Genomic DNA, 19304 nt, shown 5'->3' with positions numbered 1-19304 from the left:
TTTTTTTTTTTATGTTACTTCCTGATTGTATTGTTAAAGTCATCGGGAAAAGAAAACTGCGGCATACGTTTTTAATTTAACCTCCCATTGTTTCTTTGTGAGACTGTAAGCAGATGTGTGCGAGTATACTGTGGTAATCTACATCCAGGGGTGATCATACAGAAACAGTCCCCATTTTGTTATGGATAACTAATCCTCCACTGTATGGGTGCATGACAGTTGGTTCAGTCAGTCCCTTACTGATGAAAAGTCAGGGTTTTTTCTAGTCTTTTACACACGTTTTAATTTCTGCTGAAATATCTTCGGGAAGGATTTGTAGAGGTGCAACTATTGCACCACCAGGGACATGTGAAGGGAGTAGTCACACCAAGGCCTTCTCCCCAAGGTCCCAGAAAGAGCGCACTGTCAATATCTGGGTTTTCTTGCCAACTTGTGGGCAAGAAGTTGGTTTCATTTGTTCTTTCATACAGTCTGCAAGTGGGAGATCTTTTGTTTTTGACCCAAAACGTGAGGGTTTTTTGTTTTGCTTTTTAAAAGCAAACTCTGGCCCTTCTCTAATGAAGAATGTTGACAGTTCATGGCAGGAGGAAGAGACAACTAGTTACTAACACCTTCACTCAGAGCAATGCAATACCGACCTGGAGAAAGACCGTCAAGCTGAACTACATGTCCTTCCTACCTTTATCCTTCAGGTCCCACAAAGCATCCTACTTGGGTTAAACTGAATTCATTTCTTTGTGATTATGATGAAAATATCCTCAGAGTAAAAGTGACATCAAATAAACAGAAGAGAAAAAGACTCAGACAAAAAAGAAGAGAAAAAGACTAAGACAGAAATCTCTAATCAAAACATCTAAGCATGGATCCCTCATTCCTCACAAACTTCAGTATGACGCCAAACCCACCTTTAGGAAGAGAGGGCACTGGTTCTGAGCCTGGGGACATGATGACCAAAACCACTGGGGGAGATTCTCAGCTTTGGCAGTTGACACAAAATACCCAAGGGCCAAGGGCTGCTGCTTGAGCTCCTCAGGTGCCTCTCGAGAGAGAAGACGCTCACCCTGGCTCTGAAAAACAAGGTTCCGAAAGCACAGTCAGCACTTGCCATGAATTTCGTCCACTGGCTCCACACATTTTGTTGACGAACTCCTGTCTGGCAGTATCTCACACAAAATCCCCTGGTGATGGAGACAGGTAAACAGGGAAAGCACTGTCTCTGTGGCACAGCATTCAACTGACAAGAACTACAGTTCAGCAGAAGGTCCCAGCAAACAAATGTCACCAGTCAAAGAAGTCCAGATTTATTCGCCCTGACTTTTTCCCTACAGAATGCAAAATCTGCTCCATGGCATTATTATACAACAAACTAAAGTGGGAAAAACTAGGGTCTCCAAGGGCTGAGGACTTCACCACATCCACGTGCTCCTTCACCAGAAACCACCTGACTGTGTGCCTCCACCAACCTGCAACAGGACAGTAGCAACAAACCAGAGTCTGCGTGGTAGGGAGAATGCTGGCTGCCCACCCCGAGAGAACTCTGGTGGGAAAGCTGTTTTAATCTGCAATCGCCTTATAAAGAAACTCTGTAAGAGGCTTACTATGCCTTTCTGCAACTGATGTCTTCATCTTTAATTCTTTTAGCTACCTTTAAGAACTGAAACTGTGCCTTTAATGCAAGCAACAGTGGGGAGTACATTTTTTCTGAGGTAGGAAAAGACCCTTAATCATCAAACAGTATCAATTCTGAGGGGGTTAAAAAATAAAAACTTACTGCCAACTTGAACATACTCTTTCGTGTCCTAATGTCTTAACTGGTTATCAAAGAGTACTTAATGGTGTAGAAAAAGGGAAAGCTAAAAGCCTCATGGAGGTCAGTTGACTGCCATTGTTCAGAACTGAAAAAGGCCACCTGACTAGTCAGACAGCATGCCGTTTAACTGTGCCATTCATTAAGACTTTAGGGCTTGAGGCTCCAACAAAAGAAGAAAATACAACACACCTCTGTTTCTCACAAAACAAATATTACACTTTAAGGATCAATTCTCTGTTAATGGATAAACTGAATGACAATGGGTATGGGAAGCAGAGGCTATTATTTCCACCTAACAATGAGGTAACTAAGACTAAGAGAGGTGGAGCAGGCTTGTCCAAGGCCATAGGGCTGGTCTTGGAGAGGTGTGGTGCAGAGTTGTCTCCCCCAGACTCAGGGTCCATGTTCTGAGCTGCCAGGTCCCCTACCTCTACAATTTTCAGAAATCCTCATTTTAAATCATCCAGTATAAATTTTGTGTTTAGGGTTCTTATAACAGAATCTTCAGTAAACAAATAAATTGTCATTAACTGGCAAATAACTACAAAGAAAATAAAGACATTTAAAAATCGCTTCCTTCCAGGAGGGTAAGGGCACAGGAAGCAACACAAGAGCAGTCTAGTCTGCGGTGCCCTTGCCTGGTTTCACCTGCTCTGCGACTGAACTAAGCTTTAAATCCTCACTCGGACCATCCCTTCAATGATTCAGTGCTGGCAATGAAAGTTCCACCTGACAGAAACCTAATTCCTTTAAGTCCATTTCTGTGTCTATAAAAATGAGCGTGAGCTGGGCTGCTTATACCTGTTCAGTCTAAGATACTAAGATGGCTATTTTTCTGTGACTCAATCCCTTAATCTCGTGGCATTTTAAATAATAAGCACAGCACAGTGATGAGGCATGAATCATCTAGATGTTAAACATAGTTAACACCAGCTATGGCAGGACCTTTTAACTCTGCACCTTTTAACTGTTGAACATAACTGTCAATCTGCCTCCAAGATGCATGGTACATTTACAGATGAAACTAGTTGTAAGGTTGGTTTTGTCCTTGAGACTCTGGCATTAACCTGGACATTTCTGTAAAATCAGCCTCCTGATGGCCCCTGCCACTCCTGCAGGTTGACTATAGACAAGAGCAAGACAGTCAGGCTTCTTGCAGAATAAGCAACCATCGACAATGTGTTCCTCAGTGAACATTTACTGTGGGTGTTAAATAAACAGGCCTGCTGAACTGCCCTCTTAAAAGTCACTATTTTTGAGGGAAAAGTAAAAATATTTTTTTAAAATACAGGGAAGTGTAGCAGGCAAACAACTAATTTTTGCTAAGAAAACAACTGTATAAAATCCCTGCTGTGGGCTGGGGCTGTAGCTCAGTGGTAGGGTGCTTGCCTGGCCTGGTTTCATCTCCATCACCATAAGAACAAAGCAAAAACATACAAACCCACAAAAACAATAGGATTATTCTTTTGATAAAATTATGCATCATAAACAACACATTTCTTTCAAATTCCTGCTTTCTATGCAAAATAGAACTAGACAGTTGTTTTTCCACTCTTACTTATCTGGTCCAAGAGACCTAGACCATCAGGAAGAAAGGTACACATAGTAAAAGGATGATCATATGTCATGAGGATCATTCTCCTGAGGGCTGTGCTTGTTTAAATACCCTCCTTCCAATCGTCCTTACCCGACTGTGCTGGAAGTGAGAGCCCACACCAATTCCAGAAGGAGAGCCTGGGGAGGGAACTGGGGAGGAGTTGGGAGAGGAATGGAGGTTCCCAGTCATTAATATGCCAATGTCATTGTCCATATCGTCTGGGAATGGAAGGTCAACAAACATATCATCTAGAGGAGAAGGAAAAATATAAAAATTAAAAAGATGCCATATCCCCAACTTAACTAACATAGGTTTTATGAACCTATGATTAATAGTCACATGTTGTTAACAGATTACAAAGATGTAATGAGTGCATGCCTGATGTTACAAATGGTTGTTTCATTTTGTTCCCTCCAATGATCTCCTGATATGAAGTTATTAACAGAATAGAGAAAAAAAGAACACGTGAAACCCCACACTCTGTGTACCCTCCAAAGGCACATGAAAAGATGTTACCATCTTTTACAACAGTTAAAGAAGCGATTTAATAATTAAAGTTGATACCACTAAGAACAGGGAGATTCCCATCTATGCATCCAATTAGCAGCTAAAATACTGAAGGCTGAATGCATGCATGTTAACAGGCGTGAGCTCGCTCTGAAACAGGAGGAGGCCTACTCCAAAAGCAGATCAAAGCACAATGTTTTCATTAAGAAATTCTCTCCCACATTGTAAAAGTAAGATGCACTCTGAGTAGAAAATTTGGAAAGTATAAAAAGGGAAAAAACATTACCCACAACCCAATCACCATGAACATTTTGGTTTTGATCCTTCCCTTTTCTCATGTATTTACCATTTTATTGTGATCATGTTACACATAATTTGGTATGCTTCCTTCCTCCCCATTTAATATGAGTAATGTTGCTACCTATTTTAAAAAAAGCAACTCTTCAAAAATAATACAAATTAATGCTTAATACTGAGCATTTCACAGTTTAAAAATAGATTTTAACAAATGCTATAATAGATATTCAAACCAAAAGCAATCCATTAAGACTAATCAAGGGGTCACTAAAACAAACTAGATTCCCAAGGACGAGAGGAAGGAGGCGCTACCTTCTTATTGGCTTGTACTTCAACATATAAAAGCAGATCAACAAATATTTATTGAAAGAAAGGCACCATGTGCAAGACATTATCAGGCAATTATTTTTGCCTTTAATGAAAAACAGAGGAAAGTTGATCATCCAAGTGAGGAAAGTCTCTATTTGGTCTTAATAGTGGGGACAAATTAAAGTTTTAAAATCAGAACGCTCCTCAGCCCTTCATCCTCTGAGTATTCCACGTGTTCTTCACTGCACCACGGAACGGCTGGCAGCACGATGGGCCCGTATTCTCGTCTGGTGCCCTGCTGGTAAAAGGGGGCTCTGACTGCTACCCAGGGGCCTCCACTCACCATTGTTAGGACTGAACCCATCTTCATTGGGGTAGTTTGCTGGGGCCACCTGGATGGTTGACGAGGTTGGGAACACCAAGATGTGTGTACAAGAAGCATCCTGAGGGGTGTTCAGCTGGGAAGACTGCATGTTCAGAGCAGTACTTCGGCCAAAAACAGAGCCCATTGTGACAGCATCTTTAAAGAAAGAAGAACTACGTCAGTTCCCCTTGAGCAACAGTGAACCCCTGGAATGAGGTCTGCAGCGGGCCTGAAGGCGAGTGGTTCCAGTTTTATGCGAATGTCGTGGAGGATGCACATTGAGAGTTGGGTCCAATTGTTAAAATATCTTCAAAGAATTTAACACAGAGTACACAGGTATGATGACCACCTCATTTAACACTGGAAATTTTAAGATAAAACTGGATTGAGTCTATCTAATATTTTTTAAATTAGTTATACAAGAAGTATTTCTAATACTAAATCCCATTTTCCTTCTCCTATATATATTTGTCTCCTAAATGATGACAATCCCAGAAAAATGGTACCATTCAAATAACAAATGTCTTAAGCGACCCTTACTGAAGGCTTGCTTCCCAGAGGCCAACTTTTGTATTACACCCCATCCACACCATCTCAATCATCATAGCTACCTCAGTGTGGCCACCATCACCCCCATTTCATTGGCAAGAACAGAAGCACCATGAAGTTATGTCACTGCCCAAGTTGTGCAGGCAATAGAGGTAACTGGGGTCAGGCAACAGTCATTAATCATGGCTCTAAGAGCTCTCACTCATATCTAGAACTTCATCTCTCTCCCGAATTGTAGTCAACAAAGATAATAAAATCACAAACCACTCCCCTTGGAAGAGATTAAATGGTTTCCATTACTAAGCTTAAAGTGCAATATTCTCTTACACAGATATAATAATAGTGAGATATCCTACACTTGCTTGTGAATTTAAATTTGAAAGGACTGAACTGATGTAATACCTAATTAATGACACTGACCAGAGGAGATTTACCTGGCATCACTACAAAGGACCCCTGGGGCTCCATGGCAACCAGGCAGGCACTAAGGATAGAAGGAGAGTCTGCGGCAGAGATCCCACACATCCGGCACACGTCCTTGAGCTGTTTGCTGATTGTCTGTAGTGAACATTCTCCAAGGAGGATACTCCAATCTGAAGTCAAATATCACAGTTAATACAGTCTTCACACATACACACTGATGTGAGTCTGAGCTTTTTGGCAGTTTTATTTGGTAAGTGAATTTCCATGATTGGACCCTAACAGAAGCACGGCTTTCCACATTCCCTTCCATTTTCAGTTCCTCTCCTTCCTACAAATAAAATGTGACTTGACTTCTATTACACTTAATTAACATAGAAACAAAGGTCTACTTTACTGGAGGCTGAAGTCATGTCTGCAATGACCTTTGAGAGTCCCACATAGACCCTGGTAGATTTAGACACTTAAAATGCCTTCCAATGATGAGGTTAGTGTTGTTCTAGCCTTTCTCCTCCTTCCCAAGGATTGATTCTCCCCCTGCTCATCAGCACGTTCCTTTGGGATGACGGCAGAGCTGGGGGAGCCTCAGCTGTTTACTATCGTGGGTTAGTTATTACTTCCCCAAAGGCGAGCAGCAGCAGCGGAAATAAAATGAACCTTTCTTAAAACACCCAAAGAGCTCAAAAGCAACCAGTGAGAGTGAGGCTCTCCAATGATGCACAGTGGTAGCTGAGGCTGAAAGCTGAAAGCACGACTTGTGACATTTGTGCACTGCTTCTGAACAAAAGCACGTGTTCGCTCACAACACTCCTGCAGGTATGTTACTCTGGGAAATGAAAGTCACCTGGTCCTCACTTTTGACCTCCACAACACCCATGAGCTATGCACAATTTTGCATAGCGAGCTGCAGTCACGTCACAGCCCACTGATCAAATGTCACTTCACTGCAAACTTTTCCCCCCCAGACAAGCTGTTTCTTCCCCTCAAGAGCAGTTGAATAGAAAAACGTTTTCATATTCCTAAGGAACCTCAATCTGAAGTGGGTGAAATAAAGTGTCCAGGAAATGAAGAATGCATGTTTTAAAACTGCCCCAAATCACACAGATGTGAGCTTTGTGTAAAGGCACTGTGAGTATTTCATCACAAGCCCTGTGGAGATAAAGAACAGAAACTGATAAAGTTGACCAGGAAGTCCAAAGGCTCTGATCTGACAGGGCCACAGAAATGTGATGTGGCACTGACCGCAGAGCCACAAAGGAAGGAGAGGCAGGTGGGTAAACAGATCTGTACACGGGGTTCATCCATGTTCCTGTTACTGGGAGTAACAGAAGACGGGCTCCTCGAGTCACTTACACTCCACTCCTCTAAGAAGAAAGAAGAGTGTGCCCCTTTGACAATCACGCGAGGCAAGGAGATGGCCTTAATCACATTCCAAAACACCAAGTGACTAGAGAGACTACTAGACTACACTCTTATCCCCACTTCTTCTTTTCTATTATATGCTAACTTCCCCAAGGATTAAAAATAGCTCAAAGCCTTTAAGAAATAAGATTGACTAAAAAAGCAGAGTCGGGAAGAAGATAGGAAATCTGACAGAAATGAAATGACAAATCCCTGAATGTATTAACCTCCAGGCTACTGATACTAATTCATTATGACATTCCTTAAAAAATGAAAAAAGTATATATTTTATATTGGTCTATAGTATCACATATTACTAAAAGAACTTTACGTGCAATAGATGCTTAAGAAAACTCTTAAGTACATATTATGCAATATTTGTATAAACTTACACAAATCCTGAAAAGTAACTTCAAATGCAATGTTCATTGTAGGCAATGAATTACGCTTAGGTATTGCCTACAATGTAAGTTCTCTGTGTATCAGTGCTATTTTATTTCAGGGATTCCACAAATACCTGATACCAATTATCAGTAAAGAAACATCTTATATGCTTAATGCAGGGGTCAGCATACTATGGTCTGTAGGCCAAATCCTACCCACTACCTATTTTTGTAAATAAAGTTTTATTAACACAGTCACCCCCTTAGTGTGGGTACTGTCTATGGTTGCTTTGATGTTACAACACCAGACTTGAGTAGCTGCAACAATGACCATCTAGCCTATGACCCTTAACAAAGAAACTTTGGTTTAGCTGGCTCTAATGTACTTGGCGTGCAGGAAACCACTAAGCTAAGTTGTGATGTAAGCTTTGGTGCAGTCTTTAGAAAAAAATTTGTATCAATATGCATATATGGAACTTCTTATAAATGTGCCATTAATTAATCAGGTTTTACAATATCTACCCAGGCCTATTCATATTATTCCTGTAAAAACTATATAAGTAGCTACGCAAATGAGGACAGTGTGTGAGCTCGGCTTGTGCCAGGCAAGGCAGCTGCTACGGGCTGGGTATGCAGTAGGCAAAGTTACTTTTAGTACTTCTTGGCTGTTATGTTTATAATAAGGAATATAAGCAGTGGAAGATATATTTGGGGGCTACAACTAAAAAAGAAAAATCTGTTTTCTACCTTCTAGACTGAAAAATATCAGGTGTTGGCACTGTGAATAAAGACCTGCTCCTACTTGCTACTCCACATCTTCCTGAAGCAGGATTTTCTTGCTATTATGCCACCAAAACAAACTAGAGAAATAACAAAAATCATCTTCAACCACCAAACAGATAAACTGAAGGCAGTTCTTACATATGATTTCAACAATCATCTGTAATCTCTGATGTAAGATCTTTGGTCTTTAAAACTGACTTGTTGGGGCGAAAGAAGAATGGAAGAACTTTAGATTATGTAGAAGGAAATGAGAGGGAGGAGGGGGTGGGGGTGTGAAAGATGGTGGACTGAGACAAACATCATTACTCTGTGTACATGTATGATTACACAAATGGTATAAATCAACATCATGCACAACCATAGAAGCGAAAAGTTGTACCCCATTTGTGTACAATGAATCAAGATGCAGTCTGTAGAAATGAAAAAAAAATTTTAAAAACTGACTTGTTCATCTCACTTCCTCTATTAATCAATGTGAGAAATTTAAATTTACTAAGCATCACTTTTATATTAATAAGTCACCTTTTCTGTTTTATATTTAAGATTTTATTTGGAGAAATAATTTTTCTGCTAAAGAAAAGTTTCAAAACATGGAACAATCAGAAAATATAATGTGAACCAATCAGAAAATATAATGTTTCAGTCTTACTAACTTTAAAATGCTTCCCTCTTGCCTAGTCACTAGCATCTGCACAGCCCCTTCCTATTTTGTACACACACGGCTTCAGGAATTTCTCACCCTTAAGCTCCCCATGGCCAAGACGCCCCAGTCGCCCAATCACAACTCTCCAGGGCAGAGATGTCATCTGCACGATGCCCACGCACCATTCCCAGAGCTTCTGCAGTCCAATCTTCCGTGCAGACACTTTACTCTTCCGTGACCTAACAAAGCAAGACATGGAGAAGGGTTCCCTGTACAGATCAATGTTACCACTGAATACAACACACATAATAACATTCTAAAGAACACATCCATGCTGTTCCCATTGCATTTAGACAGGAAAACGAGAACGATTAACATCTGCACAAGGACACAGCACTCGTTTACACACAACACAGACATCAAGGCCTCTCACCTGTTTGGTAAAGCAATATTCACAACGCAGGTCTCTAATAACTCCCCATGGAGGTCAGTGCAGGAAGCCAAGAGCCAGCGCTGGTCATGAGACAGACAATAGCCCACAAAGAGCACATTGTATTTCTGGCTGGCCTCACCAAAGTTCTCTCCCAGCTCTGTCTGCTTTGATTTGTCTTTGATTGGGGCCAATATAAAGGGAGGGGAGTAAAGCTGGATTGGGCTGGGCCGCTGAAATCAAGATCAAAACCAGTTTCAACACAAAGTCATCCAACGTAATGTTCACCACAAAACCCAGAACACCTAGGAAAACCAACAGGGACGAATGGCAATGGCCACAGGTTGCTCCCCACTCCTGCTCCAGTACTAAATATGTAAATAGTAATGTTCACAGATAACAAAAAGATTGTTTAAATGATATGAGGTAGGAAACCCAACCAACCTAATATCTTTTTGGTAAAAGAAATCACTATTTTGGAAAGTAAATTGGCCTAATTTCATTAGGCATTAGGAAAGTAGAAACTGAAACCACAATGAGATAACCCTACCAACATCAGCCAGAATGTTTAGAATAAAAGGCAGAATGTTTCAAATAAAATACTGTGTTTGGTGAGAATGTAGAACTTTCACACACTGCCCCTCTGTGACCCAACAAAGGCATATGTCTATCTCCGAAGAACAGGTGTAATAATATTTGTAATAGTATTAATCACAATAGCTCTAAGTTGAAAATAACCTAGATACCCATCAACAGTAAAATAGATAATACATTGCATTAGAGTCACACAATCAGAATATTAAAAAGCAAAGATAATGAAAAAACGACAACATCAAGCAACAGAAATGGATAAATTTCAACACTGACTGCAGAAAGCCAGACACAAAGAATATGAATCATATGAATCAATTTAAAGAAGGTCAAAAACAGTCAAAGCTATGTTGTTAGAAGTCAGAATAGTGCCATCAGTGACACAAAGGGACACTAAAGAACTGCTTTTGCTGGTTGTGCTTGTGTTTCTTGTGCTTGTTATGTGACATTTTTCACTGGAAATTCACCAAGCAGCAGTATTTTTCAGTACATATATTTTAATAATAGGTACATGTATGAAAAGGGAATTTTAGAAATCAAAGCTTTAGTTGTTACCCAAGACAAAATATTTTAGAAAAACAGACAAAATGTAGTTGTCACTTTTTTTTTTTTTTTTTTACAGTTACCATATATATCTCAATATTTAATAAATTGCAACAGGGGTAAGAAAATGTTTATAAAAGAACCAGATATTTTATTTTATATTTCAGGGGTCTCTGTCATATATTCTTCTCTTTTTAAAAATGAAAAAATAATTTTTACCTGGTTTGCCATACAAGCATAGGGAGTAGGCCAGATCTGACCCACAGCCATAGTCACTGACCCCTGAACTATCATACCAGCATAAGGCAAAGTAGAACAGAATAACATGATTTTAAAGATAAAAGAGACTTTAGAAATAATCTAATCCAATGTTTTTATTTTAGGGTCCAAAACTCAGCCCAAGAGATACTCAATAATTTGCTCAAAGTTGTAAAGCCAATCTACCACTAATCCATTCACTTTCTATATGACCCAGAATTCCACTCTAACGTCCTTATCCAAAAAAACTGAAAACACGTCCACACAAAATCTTTGCACAAGTTTGTGGTAGCACTATTTACAATAGTCAAAAAGTGGAAACAACCCGAATGTCGATCAGCTAATGAAGTAAATACAATATGAAATATCCATTCCACTGAATATTAATAACCATGAAATGATACATGCTCTGACATGGAGAGCATAAAAATTATGCTAAATGAAATATGCCAGACATTAAGAAAAACACGTATTACATGATTTCATTTACAGTGAAATGTCCAGAACAGACAACTTCAGCGAGAAAAGAGGCAACTCGGTGTCTGCCAGGAGCTGAAGAGAGGGGAAAAGAGAGGTGACCATGGAAGGTAGGGTTCCTTCAGGACTGATGAACATGTTCTAAATCAGAAGTGACGGCTTGTGCAACTTAGTGATCATATTAAAATCACTGAACTATACAATTTAAAAAGGTGAATTTTACAAAATGAATTATATCTCCATAAAGCTGTTATTAAAACAAACAAACCAAAAAAAAAGGTCCAAGTGAGGTTGCTTAAAAGTTTTACATAAAACAAAAGGTTAAATGTCAAATATTTTAGCCACAACAGCTAGCCTGTGGTAAAAAAAAAAAAAAAAAAAAAAAAAAGATTCTCAAACTGTGTTTTAAGATACTGTATATTTTAATTGATAGTTACTGCATCTGTTTATTATGTGCATTCTAAAACACGTATACAACATGCAATGATCAGGCCACGGTAGTAACTGGCATATCCGTCACCTCAAACATTTACTGTTACTTTGTTGAGAACATTCAAAATTCTTTCTACTAGTACAAAATTGGTTTTGAGATGCTAAATATTCCATAAGAAAACAAAAGTGACACTAGCAATAGGTTTCCTCAAACACTTGTACATGAATACTAGGACACATTCTCTCACGTCACGAGTGCTTCACGTGCCGCCGCAATCAGAACCGCACGAGCAGGGACCCGGCTCTCCCAGTCACCACCACTGCCTTCTAGGCCTGGAAGGCAGCAGCTGGCACAGAGCAGGCGAATGCAGGGAGCTAAGGGAAGCACGATGTTCCAGGCCGTTCACTGTACACCTCAGTAAGTATTTACAAAATGTGATGCGTCTGCTTTTAATAAAATAAAATAGACTTTTTTCTCTTTCCCCGTTGTAAGGAATGGGGGAGACATATTACATGAAGTCTTTTTGCCACTTATTTTAAACTATGCCTCAATTTATCTCACCTGATGGTGTTCTGCCAGTATATTATAATTTTTTAAAATGTTATATAATGCCTTGGGATATATTAATAATAGGTAGCCAGCCTTTCTTTAATCTCCACTACAAAACACACAACACTTCTAGTTATTACTTGAATTATGATAACTTCTCACCAAAGCATCAAGAAATTATTGTGTCAGAATTGCAGAACAGCCACAAGCAGGTAAAGAACAGAAGGACCCTACATTTATAAAGAAAGGCGGTAATTCATAATTTCAAGAGACAAAGAAACAAAGATAAAGTTTTAAATTCTAGAAAAAGCTAATAGATGAATTGCTCACAAGAATGAAAAATTCAAACTTCAAGACTAAACTAAACTGAAAATGCCAAAAACAGCAACTGTATTTAACAAGAGAGTAAATGTAGGTCATCAGCTGAACAGCTTTCTCTCTTGGGACTAGGCTGACTTGAACCAAGTTACAACACAGTATTAGCAACCTGAATCATTTCTCACTTCCAAGCTTTTAGCATTCCATGCAGTTTTCAAGAAACAATTTATATTACCAATTAAGATCTGCCATAGTGATGTTTTTAAAAAGGTCTATTAAAGTGAAGAGGTGTTTGCTGGCTTTTATTAATGGGTTATCTTTCATGCTATGAGGTTGTGCGAATTGATTTTTAAAGGCTCTGATAAAGCTAAACACTGCCTTAGACACCTATCTTCAAGATAAAGTAATTAGAAAAAACAAGGGGAGCACAAAACTTTGGTAAATTAAGACATGTTTTAACTAGGTATGGTGGTGGATACCTGTAATACTAGCTACTCAGGAGGCTGAGGCAGGAAGACTCCCAAGTTTGAGGCAGGCCTGGGCAACTTAGCAAAATCCTGCCTCGAAATAAATAACAAAAAGGGCTGGGGATGTAGCTCCGTGGTAGAGCACACCTGAATTCAATCTCCAGTACCAGGGTGGGGGGAGACATATTTGGCTTTAGCATTTTAAATTTCCCTTAAAGGTACATTAGCTATGGGAAGTAGACCCAAGAAAAAGGGAGGGAAAAGCATTCGTTTCTACCCAATAGCACGTGATGAGGAATGATAAGTAGCATCAGGGGACAGCATGCGTCAGAAAATGAGGTGCTCTCACATGGTAAACACACAGATCACTGCTGCCTCAGACTTAAGTCAGATCTAAAGAGAGCAGAGAATCTGCAACACAAGACAGGTTAGTGAGAACAAAAAGAAACGAAATAAATTTAGGAAATCTGAACATTAGTAGCTAGAAGTAGTAAGTATATTATTGCCTTAGATCCTAAATAAAACAAAAAAGGGCTTGTCTCTTTTCTCAAAAATAATTTTAAAGTTCACAGAAATATTTATTTAACAATTAAAAAGAATCCTATCAACTCTCATATAAAGGTAGAAGACCAAGCAAGTCACCAACCAATCTGTATGTCGGGTAAGACATACTTACTCTTGGTTTGCATTTTTAGTATCAAAGTATTCTTTCCGCAAGTCCCGCCAATACTCACTTCAGGGTTCTTGAGGGTCATCTCAATGCTGGCTGCAGGCCCGAATCCTGTGAGGGATTTAATGTGGATCTGTGTAGGCAGGGGTCGCCTGCACTGGCAGTACACTGAAAATGCCATGGACTTCAAGTATTGAATGTAGAAAACTTGCTCGTCCTTCACTGTCTGCAGCATGTACTGGCAAGGCACAATCTGAAACACAAACAGACCAACCCCGAGACCGAATATGCTTACAAGGAAACTGAAAAGTGAAATGGCATGAATTTATTCCTTGATGTTGGAGAGGGACCTGGGCTTTAAAATACATAAATGTCAACCATAATACAATTAAGTCCTAACTCCTTCCAGTGGCATAATGTCCTACATAAGAGGCAGGAGTTTTTACCACATAATGTTACACAAGCAGCAATATTATGTTGCTCATGATTTGCTTTCACTTAGAAATTACCCTATTCCTACTTTTGGTATTTGATTTGCTATTGCCATGGTTCCAAAATTTTTAAACTTGCATTTTAATACTTTTCTCACAGATATCATGCACAGCATCTTTGGAGTTATTGCCTAATCATGTGGGACACAGACTTTGAAACAATCAATTATCAACATTCTATTTTGATTACCTACATTTCAATTTTTTAATTTTTTTTAAGAATAACTTTCATTAAAGTGACAATAAAATAAAACCCCAAAAGAAAAAAGAAAAAATTTAAAACCAAAACCAAAACCAACACTGGGTATGGTAGTATGCACCTATAATCCCAGCACCTTGGTAGGCTGAGGCAGAAGGATCCCAACTTTGAGGCCAGCCTCAGCAATTTAGTGAGGCCCTAAGTAAATCAGCAAGACCGTTTAAAAATAAAAAATAAAAAGGGTGGAGATGTGGCTCAGTGGTAGACCACCACTGGGTTCAAACCTCAGTACCACCACCAACAACAAAAAAAATCAAAAACATACTCAAGACACCCAAGGCCTCTTTTTTCATCCATATAAAATATTTTTTACGAAATTATTTCACTATGAAACTAGCAAAGATGTAGTGAAAATAAACATGATCGTTCACTGCTCAAAGGAAGGTTAAGTTTTTGAGAAAGGAATTTGGCAATATTTGTCATCATCCAGAGCTAAGAATCTAACTTAAAGGAAAAAAAAAAAGATTAGACACCAACATGTTTACTATGGCTTTGTTTATAAATAAAAAAGCAGAGACAAAGGTCTAACTACATAGGAAGAGTTACACATGGAAAATATGTAGTTAAAAACAGCAGAGGCTGGGGTGGGCTCCGTGGTAAAGCACTTGCCTAGCGTGCTCAAGGCCCTGGCTTCCATACCCAGCACTGCAAAAAGAAAAGGTTACTGGTATAAATTTTAGGGAACATGAAAACATATTCCTGAATAACGTCTAGAAAAAGGTTAAAAATAGTATTAAAAGCAGGATCTCAACCTTGTAGAGATGTAGAAAAAAAGGTAGAAAGACATAAAAATAATAATGATGGTTGTGCTTAAAACATAAAATTACGACTATTTTTCCTTTCATACTTTCATGTACTATCAATTTTTTTAAAATTGTGAATTTACTTTCATAAAAACAACAAATGTAAAGATAAACTTGCAGACAATAACCTGGAGAATGAAAGAATTTCTCATATGCTCGGGTAAATTATCCAGCATTTCTGTGTAGCAGCGCATCAAGCTCAAGAGCCAGAAGTTTCCAGATGTGGAGTCTTCCTCCGAAGTGTAGGTGAAGGGGTCCACCATGTAAATGACAACAGCTGGAGGGTAGGCTTGGCTGTCTGCAGAGTCAGGCTCCGTGGGAATTCCTATTCTCTCCCTTTCTGTAACACTGGAGAGAGAGTCACTTGTCAGGTACACAAAACCAGTAATTCCAGAGCACAGACTCTGTGGACGGTGACGGCAGGTTAAATGTGAGACTATGAATGCATCATATACAAGAAGGCAAATCAAGACAGTCAGCACTGAGGACAGATGGAAATGGCAATATTGATCAAGCATCACTAATCCAAAACTGTAACATGATGCTCAAAAAGTTCTGGATCTTGGAGTGCTCTGGATTTCAGATTTTCAGATTAGGGATATTCAACCAACAAAGTCTATGCAACTATTTCCAAATTCAAAAATCTCTCCAAAGCTGAAACATTTCCAATCCTAAGTATTTTGGAAGAAGCATACTAAACCTGTATGTTCTTCTAAAATGGGAGGTCTCTTTTTCAACACCCTTTTCTTTTCTGTGGTAATACTCTAGAAAGAGGTTTTATAACAAGTTAATAGTGAATTAGTAAGTTTAATAAGTTTGTCAGCTATAATAAATTAAGTGTCAAATTCCTTAATGTAGCTATAGATTGAAAGTTGTCACTTTTTATGGAAAAAAGAAAAACAGAACATTCTACTGGATTTGGAGACTCATTGAGGTGGGGAAAAAGAAGGGGTCCAAGCCGAGGCCCTGTCTCTGAATCAGTGAGTTACCCACCTTTCTTGTCCATCCTGTGCAGGCTGGGCAGAGTTCTGCCCAAGCTCAGGGTCTCCACCACAGCCCATGTTCCCTTGTGTTCTATCGGTGGCACTGCCCCCAACACTGGGGTTCTGCCCTCCAACACTACCGCTGAGTCCTGAGGAAGAGGTAGTGCTCATCTGGTTAATACCCGGAGCAGGAGCAGATGACGAGACCGGTGGCACGGAGGAGCCAGATGTGGAACTACTTGTCGTAGGATTTGCAGAACTACCATTGGAAGTGGGATTGAATGCACTGCCAGCTGCAGGAGTCGCTGATCCTGAATTTGAAGCTAAAGGCCCAGCATTCCCAGACGGAGCTTGTCCCTGTGTTGCTGCTGGTGGGGTCTGGTATTTAGGTGGGATCAACAGGCTGCTGTCCAGCTGCAGAGTGGCTAAATAAGGTGCTGAAAGAGAACATGCAAAGAGTTGACTTCAGTGATGTCCAGCAGGGTCAAACTTAATCAGATGTTTAGAATGTTCACTTTTTTATTAAAAGAATGCTTTCACGATGCAATACTCTGATTCTGACACCCTAAATACGGTCTCTACAGTTGAAGATATGCTTATGTATTTTGCAAACATAGAAATGCACATGAAGCAGCTTATAAATTCTACAGAAAAAGCTTATTTGAAAAGAAATATAAATTAATCACTCATAATATTCTGCTTTCAGACAGACTTCACATGCCTTCAATAAAAAACAAGAAGCCATATATTCCACAGCCATCACAGTGTACTATGCTCTTATGTACATATGGCTTTATGAACTTTAGAGGCTCTCTTGAGAATATGGGTTAAATGTAAGCAGTAAATACCAAATCATGCTGCTAAGTTTTCAAAATGTGGTATAAATAGATATTCCTTCTTTCAAACAACAGTTTTAAAGAATATGTGTCCACAAAAAAATTAGGATTTAACTACCTAGAACACAAAAATTAGACTAAACTAGGTACAGTAATGAAATGCTAACATTCTCAAAACAAAAGAAATGTAACATTGCATCTGTCAAGCGAGGAGACAGATCTACTGCTTCACATCTCCAACCCTGCTTGGCCACACAGATCCCTACCCACCTAGGTGATGGCGGCAGACTTGCGCGTAAAGTCTGAGTCTGGAATGATTGTCGTTCTCCTCACTGCTCCAAGGCTGGTTGAACCATTCGCTCACAAGCTCATCCGTCAGCTTCTGTGCCACGGTCTTTCCCACACGCATGATGCCATCACGTAGCACTTTGCAGATGGGCTTGTGCTGCCCAAGCCTACACATCTGGTGACACAATCGAGATCATGACTTTCAACAGGAGCCAGTCCTTCACACAGTACCTGCCCTCCACACCTACACTCAACAAGGAAGATTACCATAAACATGCAAGCTTTTCCCTTTTTCTTTATGTTATCACATGCCATCAAACCAACAGTATAAGCTGGTCCTTTTAATCCACTCTGAAATTGCTCTCTGTCCTTCCAAAATCTGAACTAGGCCCTCAGAAGAAAACTATACATTTGTTCACCCAAACCAGCTTCCCCTGTGCAGAGGAGATTGCTGAGCACTACCTGATTGCTAGTGAGCAAGTAGAGAATTACCAGGATTTCTGACTACTAAAGCTGAGACATATGTCCACTGAAATCTCTTAAGTAATCCTTATACATAATGTTTTCTCATAAGATAACACTAAAATTTTATAGGCCATCTGTTAGATTGTTACAGACATTTGGAGATCACTAATGGCAGAGGGTAAAGCAGTAAGCAGCCCAATCACTTTTCAAAAGTAAATAGTTGTTTTAGGACAATGAGAATCTGCTGGTAATCTCCAGGACACTCAGTGGACGCTCACAACACCCTACAAAAAGTCAACTATCTGTTCAGCAGCAAAAGGGTTCATATATTAGTACTACTTGCTAGAGTCGGCTAAGGGAAGGCATATCAAGCCCCATAAAATTCTCCAGGGCACACTCCCTGAGCAGTGCCAGGAAGGGGGGGGGGGGAGAAGAGGAAGGGGGGGAGGGAGGGAGGGAGGGAGGGAGAGAGAGAGGGAGGGAGGGGACGGGAGGAGGAGGGAGGGAGGGAGGGAGGAGGAGAGAGAGAGAGAGAGAGAGAGAGAGAGAGAGAGAGACTAAAACTTCTAAAAACTTACATTGAAGGTTTTATTCAAGAGAATGCATGGACTAAGCAGAGACGAAGCTGTCTATGATAGATTAATCATGACTTAATAGTATTATGTATCCACAGACCACGTGCTATGCAGAAATGACCAACAGATGCCCCAACATGGTATTTTAGCATCTCCTCATTTCTTTGAAGCAACTCCTAAATTTACTATTTCATGTTTACTCATATGTTTACAGATATGAATGTGCTCTTTAGAAATATATTTGAAATTCAGCTTGGCATCTTATTTATAAAACACTTTTGTAATGCTTATAAGGTACCTGTCTCAGGTACAAACACTTTAACAAATAATTTCATTTAACCTTGTCAAGTATGAATGATAAGGTACAAAGAACTTAGTACATATGTACCTCAGTAAAAGAAATGTGCAGTGTCACAAGTCTAACCTTTCAAAAGTAACAGGAATCTATGTACTCGAGAGAGAATATTATCTAGCTGGTTTTTACATGATTATGATTATTAAGAATAAAGTAGTGTTAAAACACAGCAGAAACACAATGCATTCAATTTCTTTTGATTCAGAAATGTTCAACTAAACCTTTTTTTTCTTGATTTTCCTTTTTTACAACTTTTGAGAACCCACATTCACCCACCAAAAAGTAAATAAAAAGAACATGTACTTTTTCTTGTAGAGTTCATCTTCTATACAGACACCACTTTCCCTTAGTGAGCAATACTTTTAAACTTTGAGTTCACAAAAGGGGAAAAAACAGTGGATGGGATTTTAAGGTGTGTTCTAAGGCTGGCAGAGGAATGTCTTCTCAATC

The 19304-nt window shown here is 39.5% G+C and overlaps 1 protein-coding gene across 3 annotated transcripts in view; it reads right to left on the bottom strand.

Moving 5' to 3' along the window:
- Med13l (mediator complex subunit 13L) overlaps positions 1 to 19304 on the bottom strand; it is a 284233-nt gene that overhangs the window by 3850 nt on the left and 261079 nt on the right. For all 3 annotated transcript variants that reach the window (XM_047560071.1, XM_047560072.1, XM_047560073.1), the window contains exons 20-29: positions 17442 to 17634; positions 16346 to 16772; positions 15481 to 15700; positions 13864 to 14052; positions 9497 to 9726; positions 9160 to 9302; positions 5868 to 6026; positions 4864 to 5040; positions 3498 to 3655; positions 906 to 1067 (exon numbers count right to left, since the gene is read on the bottom strand). In XM_047560071.1, the coding sequence (XP_047416027.1) occupies positions 906 to 1067; positions 3498 to 3655; positions 4864 to 5040; positions 5868 to 6026; positions 9160 to 9302; positions 9497 to 9726; positions 13864 to 14052; positions 15481 to 15700; positions 16346 to 16772; positions 17442 to 17634 (2058 nt within the window). The remainder of the gene's footprint in view (positions 1 to 905; positions 1068 to 3497; positions 3656 to 4863; positions 5041 to 5867; positions 6027 to 9159; positions 9303 to 9496; positions 9727 to 13863; positions 14053 to 15480; positions 15701 to 16345; positions 16773 to 17441; positions 17635 to 19304) is intronic.

This window comes from Sciurus carolinensis, chromosome 8 (genome assembly GCF_902686445.1).
Source record: "Sciurus carolinensis chromosome 8, mSciCar1.2, whole genome shotgun sequence".
NCBI lineage: Eukaryota > Metazoa > Chordata > Mammalia > Rodentia > Sciuridae > Sciurus > Sciurus carolinensis.
The sequence above is the reverse complement of the archived record's forward strand: the minus strand, read 5'-3'. Positions and strand labels throughout refer to the sequence as shown.